Source organism: Papilio machaon, chromosome 4, assembly GCF_912999745.1.
Source record: "Papilio machaon chromosome 4, ilPapMach1.1, whole genome shotgun sequence".
NCBI classification, from domain to species: domain Eukaryota; kingdom Metazoa; phylum Arthropoda; class Insecta; order Lepidoptera; family Papilionidae; genus Papilio; species Papilio machaon.
This window is the reverse complement of record NC_059989.1, coordinates 6,449,373-6,455,383: the sequence shown is the minus strand read 5'-3', so window position 1 is coordinate 6,455,383 and position 6,011 is coordinate 6,449,373. Positions and strand designations below refer to the sequence as shown.

The 6,011-nt window shown below is 35.2% G+C and overlaps 1 protein-coding gene across 5 annotated transcripts in view; it reads right to left on the bottom strand.

The window, feature by feature from the left end:
• Nucleotides 1-6,011, bottom strand: part of LOC106720360 (partitioning defective 3 homolog) — a 43,226-nt gene continuing 37,215 nt past the window's right edge. For all 5 annotated transcript variants that reach the window (XM_014515020.2, XM_014515021.2, XM_045677806.1 and 2 more), the window contains 8 exons: nucleotides 5,806-5,963; nucleotides 5,512-5,634; nucleotides 5,319-5,442; nucleotides 5,082-5,237; nucleotides 4,453-4,570; nucleotides 3,288-3,352; nucleotides 3,090-3,182; nucleotides 1-633 (listed from right to left, as the gene is read on the bottom strand). In XM_014515020.2, the coding sequence (XP_014370506.2) occupies nucleotides 492-633; nucleotides 3,090-3,182; nucleotides 3,288-3,352; nucleotides 4,453-4,570; nucleotides 5,082-5,237; nucleotides 5,319-5,442; nucleotides 5,512-5,634; nucleotides 5,806-5,963 (979 nt within the window). In that variant the 3' untranslated portion in view covers nucleotides 1-491. The remainder of the gene's footprint in view (nucleotides 634-3,089; nucleotides 3,183-3,287; nucleotides 3,353-4,452; nucleotides 4,571-5,081; nucleotides 5,238-5,318; nucleotides 5,443-5,511; nucleotides 5,635-5,805; nucleotides 5,964-6,011) is intronic.

Sequence of the window (6,011 nt, the reverse complement as noted above, 5' to 3'; positions counted from 1 at the left end):
TTTCTACGTAGTATTTAAGTAAATCTGCGCCACAAAACCAACACTACATAAGTACTTGACAAAATGTTCAGGCTCCTACGCATATAGGCGTAACACAAAAAATGCGATTTTTTTTATACTCCAAGTTCCTATAATAAAACGATATACCATTTAAAATGTCACGATTTAAACAACTTTTGAGTAAAATTTAGAGATGGTTTTTAAGTTCAAAAATCACAAAAATATGGCTAGAGTAGGATCTTATGCGTAGGAGCCGTATGTTATATAAGTAGGGTATTCAAGAAGTCATGTACCATGTAACTTGTCTGATAGTATCAACTGAAATGAGAAAGTCTGCGGTCACCTCGTATCCAGCTGCTAGCTACTTAGTGCTCAAGATACTGTATCAAGTGAGTCAGCAGTCTCGTGCCTAAGTACTTAATGATACTGCCGTAGTGTACAACTAAGAAATACTTTGGAAGGTTGATGTCCAGTGTAAGCTGAGCCGCGGGTCAGTGGTAGTGCGAGAGCTTGCCGGGTCTGCGCGGCGGCGCGCTCTCGTACTCGTAGTAGTTAGACTGCGGCCGCCCACCCCCACCCCCACCCTCCCGACACGACCGTTGCGACTGGTAACCCGCGGGAACTCCTCGACGACTGGTGTATCAAAATTACATGTTAATTATAACAGAAACCTAAATCGCCCTATAAAGATGGCGACGTACTGGTCGCATCACTTGCTTGAAGCTGTTTGTGTACAGCCTTACTTGTGTGAAAATAAAAGGACTACATCGTCCTTACAAGTAGATGTTAAGTATGTGTATTTTGGACGAAAGACTGATGGTGGTAAATAAAAAGTTAGATATAATATATAATAAACCTACAGAATCTTCATCATTGAAAAAACATGCATTGCTGTTCAAGTTTAAGGCAACACAGTAAATATTACTAAGTTTTCTTTAACAATAATGGAATTAAATGTATTTATCACAACATGGTTGATAGCGTCCATTATTTAGGTACCTTTGGGTGAATGTCCTGTTCGTCTCGGTGATTTATTACATATAAAAAAAAACTTCTTTGATTGTCGGTCGAGTGAGGTTATTTATACTTCACTCGAAAATAAATAAAAGCACATTCAGTCGTGACCAAGAGGATCAAACAGAGGTCACGTTACATCTTTTTGTACGATCCTGTCAGTGTATTGCGAATCACAAAAACATACTGTATAAACAGATTACTTCTAGTTTTTTTTTTATATCGAGACCGCTACTAAAATATCATTAAACACAAGGTTACACCTAATGAATAAACGAGCTACAAACACAAAAGAAAACTAACTAAAACAAAAGTTCATAAATATTGTTCGACGCATGCGAGTGCCTTTAAAATATTTAACTTAATTAACATTCGCAATCTTATGTGCAAACATCTTACTGCCACTTAAAATGATCAGATCGACCTCATCTATTGAAGTGAATCTTACTAATATTATAAATGCGAATGTTTAGATGGATGGATGTTTGTTTGAAGGCATCTCCGGAACGGCTCAACAGATCTTAATTAAACTTGGCACAGATGTAGAACATAGCTTGGAAGCACACATAGGCTACTTATTAAGTTTTTTTTATTCTGCGCGGACGGAGTCGCGGTCGATAGCTAGTTAATAATAAATGACATTACCACTAAAACATATAATGATCACTACCTAGCGACAACAGCCAATTTTACCAAGACAATTTTATTCTATTTATAATGTTTTCACTCATTTTTATTGTTGGTGTATTTTTAGAAGTATAAAGATTATTTACTTTATAATCAACTAGCTGACCGCGACTCCGTCCGCGCGGAGTAAAAAAAACCACAATAAGTAACCTATGTGTTCTTCCAGACTATGTTCTACACCTGTGTCAAATTTTATCAAGATCCTTTGAACCGTTCCGGAGATACCTTCAAACAAACATCCATCCATCTAAACATTCGCATTTATAATATTACAATGATTAAATTTATTTAAAAAAATACTATAATTTTTATATATTCTTCCCAAGTAGGGTAAGCCAAAACATTAAGGTTCATAAAACCTTATCCGCCCATTCATGTGGGTACATGAATGGAATAAGGGCAGGGAGATGATTTGTAACCTTACGTGTAAAAATCGTATAACATATAAATTATAAGAGTACACAAAAATAACTTTACTATATTTAATAGCTAATAAAATAGATTATATTAATAGTAGTCACTACAAGAGGCTATTTATGAAGTGAATAAAGTAGTGTCTATTTATAGCGCAGATCATCGAGCTCGTTTCGTCGTAATCAAAACAATTTTATTGAAGCTCAGAACGACGCGTACTCGATACGCCCACCTACAAATTTAATAGACTACGTATTTTATTATTTTATTTTATAGACGAAGAAGGGAAGCAAGCGGCTCGTATAATGTAACGAGGTCTCAATAAACGATCGAAAGCCAAACAGCCAAAGTTAAAGTTCGTAGGTATGAAAATTAAAAGGACTACAATCTGTTTTAAATAACAATGTATATCAAAACTATGACGTCACACATCGCATATCTTACTAATATTATAAATCCGAATGTTTAGATGGATGTTTGTTTGAAGGTATCTACGGAACTGCTCAACGGATTTTGATGAAATTTGGCATAGATGTAGAACATAGTCTGGAAGAACACATAGGCTACTTATTACGTTTTTTTTTAATTCTGCGCGGACGGAGTCGCGGGCGACAGCTAGTATTTTATATATTTATATTTTATGTTGAATCATATAATTTTTTTATTACTTTATCATGGTTCGTTTAATCGCATTAATGTCTTAATTAAGTTATGTGAAATTTTAGTTTTAATAAATAATTTAACTTTATATCTTATTGTTTATTTAAAAGCATATTATTCATTTATATAATTAAAATTAGAATAATTTAAATTGGTTTATTTTTGATGTGAAATTAATTAGTGTTTTCTTAATTTTTTGTTACGCATTAAATTATTTGTATAGTGGTATTTTTTCGTCTGAAAATGGCTGCCTTTGGAGTAAGAAAAAAATAAAATAATCAAGTTAAAGCTACAAATATTAAATATGTATTTACTTTTCTTCTTCAGCCTTTGCTCTCTGCTGCCTCTCGTTCATCTGTAGCCTCATTTGGCCGATTTGCACCTCGCTTAGTTTCTCACGACGAGCGCTGCACGGAAAAATAGAATTTAATACAATTAAATAAGATTCAAAATTCTTTAATAGTAGTTAAGTAATTAAATTATAAACTAAACATTGAAGAACTATAACTTACTTAAAGTTTTGTATTTCTTCATAATTAACATAATGTCCTGTAGGACCCCACGCTGAATCCATCGCCTGCAATAAATTATAAAAGTTTAGACATGGAATTATGCTTCTTTTTATTAACAAATTCTAATATTATCCATGTTATAAATGAAAAAATTAAGACAAATTAAATACATTTATATTAATTGTAATAAAAGATTTAAAAAATAGTTAGTTAATTTGTAAATCTAGCGATATATTCATAATCTGTAAATCTACAGTCGAACCTAAATAAGCCAGAGTCCAAAAGACCGCGTTTTTCTTGCTTACAGAAATTAATCTCTTACTCGCGTTACTTGTTTATAAAGGGGGACCGGACCTTATGTTAAAGCTATTTTTTTTTATAAGTTTATTAAATTTGAATGGTTCACTGATTTTTATTATCGTTATTAAATAATTATCGATTAATAGCTACTGTAAAAAGTCTTTACATTAACATACTCCGTTTTATTAAATTCTACATAAGAACAACAATTGTACGCAATTAAAGATAATAAAAATGCAATAAACAATACTGAAAGTAATTCAATATGCAGTCACTGGCAAATTAACTATTGCTCACTTAAATACATTTAACATATACATATTAAGCAGCACGACTTTGCTTACATCACAATGAATCAAGGTTAAAAATGCAAAACGTGAATCGAACGATGTTTTTAACAATTTTTATAGCCTTGTTAGTGGCATAAGGATGGATATATACGATTTTTTACGATCGTATAAGTAATGTTTATTTAGTCATTGAAATGCTTTTTACGTGCATTCAAAAATATTTCTACCTCACAATTTTATACTTCTTAAATTTTATCAAGACCTGTGGAGCCGTTACGAAGATATATCTAAACCTTCTCATCTATCTATATATATAAAAGAAAGTCGTGTTAGTTACACTATTTATAACTCAAGATCGGTCGAACTGATTTAGTTGAAATTGATGGGGAGGTAGTTTAGAACTAGGAGACGGACATAGGAACTTTTTTATCTTATGTGCATTTTTTTTCCGCGCGGACGAAGTCGCGGAAAAAAGCTAGTTTATAATATTAGTAAGATAACAATCGTTAAAAGAACATTGGAGCATGTTACTGTGACATAACAGTTAATTAGTATAGATGTATAGATGTACTGACGTGACTGTGCGCAGGCGCAGTGCGTGCGGGCGGCGCGCGGTACGGCGGCGCGTGCGCTCGCTTCTCCGACCTCGAGCCGCGCTCGCTGCTGCTCTGCCGCGATCTACTTGACTCCTCTCTAAACAACAATGTTTACATTATTTTATAAGAGAAGGGGGAAACGAGCTGCGGGAACACCAAGGTTCATCGACGACCATGGACATCTGCAATACTAAAGGAATCGCAGATGCGTTACCACTATCATGAGATCTGAATCCTATGACGTCATAACGTTGGTCTTGTGTATACAAAATAAGTATGATATAACTAGCTATTGCTCGCAAATTCGTCAAAGTAAAATTAATGAAAAGAATTTATACTTGAATTGTATGGTATACTTAACATATTTTTTTTTATTACTGCACGGACAAAAATGCGGGCAAAAGCTAGTATTGTGATAAAAGTATAGTAATTTTCAGATATCTTGACGGCTTTTAAGAGAGACGCTGCGTCGAACACAATTTTAGGTGTGTAAGGGTGTAGCGAGATGCGGGGAGAGGGTACTGCGCATATGACCTTGAGCCTCCATGATATTTGTAAATAACAAGAAAAAGTAACAAATGCTACTAAAATCAAGTAGCAAACAGTACCTGTGTGGTGGCGGCGGCGGGTTGACGTCTTCCAGTCGCTCGTCTATCCTGTTGTGTCTCTCCAGCGCCTCCCGCGATAGAGACTTCTCCGAGGACCGTCCCGGCTGCGACCTGCCGTAAGACTCCGTTTCGCTTTTCTTATTGGGTTTACCAATTCTAAGAAAAAAATAGCATTAACTCTGTTTTTGCACATTAAATATGAAAAGAACGAAAAATATGTATGAAGGTTTTAAATACCTAAACATCGTAGACAAAGACTTGAGTAGCGATGGTTTCTTATGAGACAACGACGACTGTTGCGGCGACCCTCTTATGATATGTTCTGGTGCGTTGTTGTCGTCTGTTAACCAATGTTTTAGAGCTGCAATAAATATTTTAATTAAACATTTGAAGTTATAAAAAAAGTAAGTCATTCGAAGTAGTAACTTACGTGGGTGTGCTCGAGCATATAAGGGTTCGTTGCGTGTGTTCTTCTGAGTCTCTTGTATGGCCGTTTGTAAGGACTCCAAACTTGAAGACTTCCGCATACCGAGAGAAGGTCCGACTTGCATTGCTGAAATAAATTAATCATCAAAATTTAGACTTGCGCAAGGAGAGACCTGGAAAATAATTATGCATAGACCGTGTTAATATTTTTGGCAATTCTTAGTCAGTTAAGCACTGCTCTGCGCAGTGCTATTCATTTAATACTAGTATATTTATAAAAAAAGAAATATTTACTTACAGTTGACAGCCTTAATTTCCTTGATCTTCTTGTAGGTGCCGGTCTGCTTGGCGTCGAGCGCTGCGTGGCGCTTCTCTGACATGGAGCGGCGGCCGACGGCGTCGCGGCTGAAGCCCCCATCCCCTCCCCCGCCGCACTCGCTGCCAGACTCACCACCCCTGATATATACAAACGAATATTTAATTTTTAAATTTTAATACGTAATA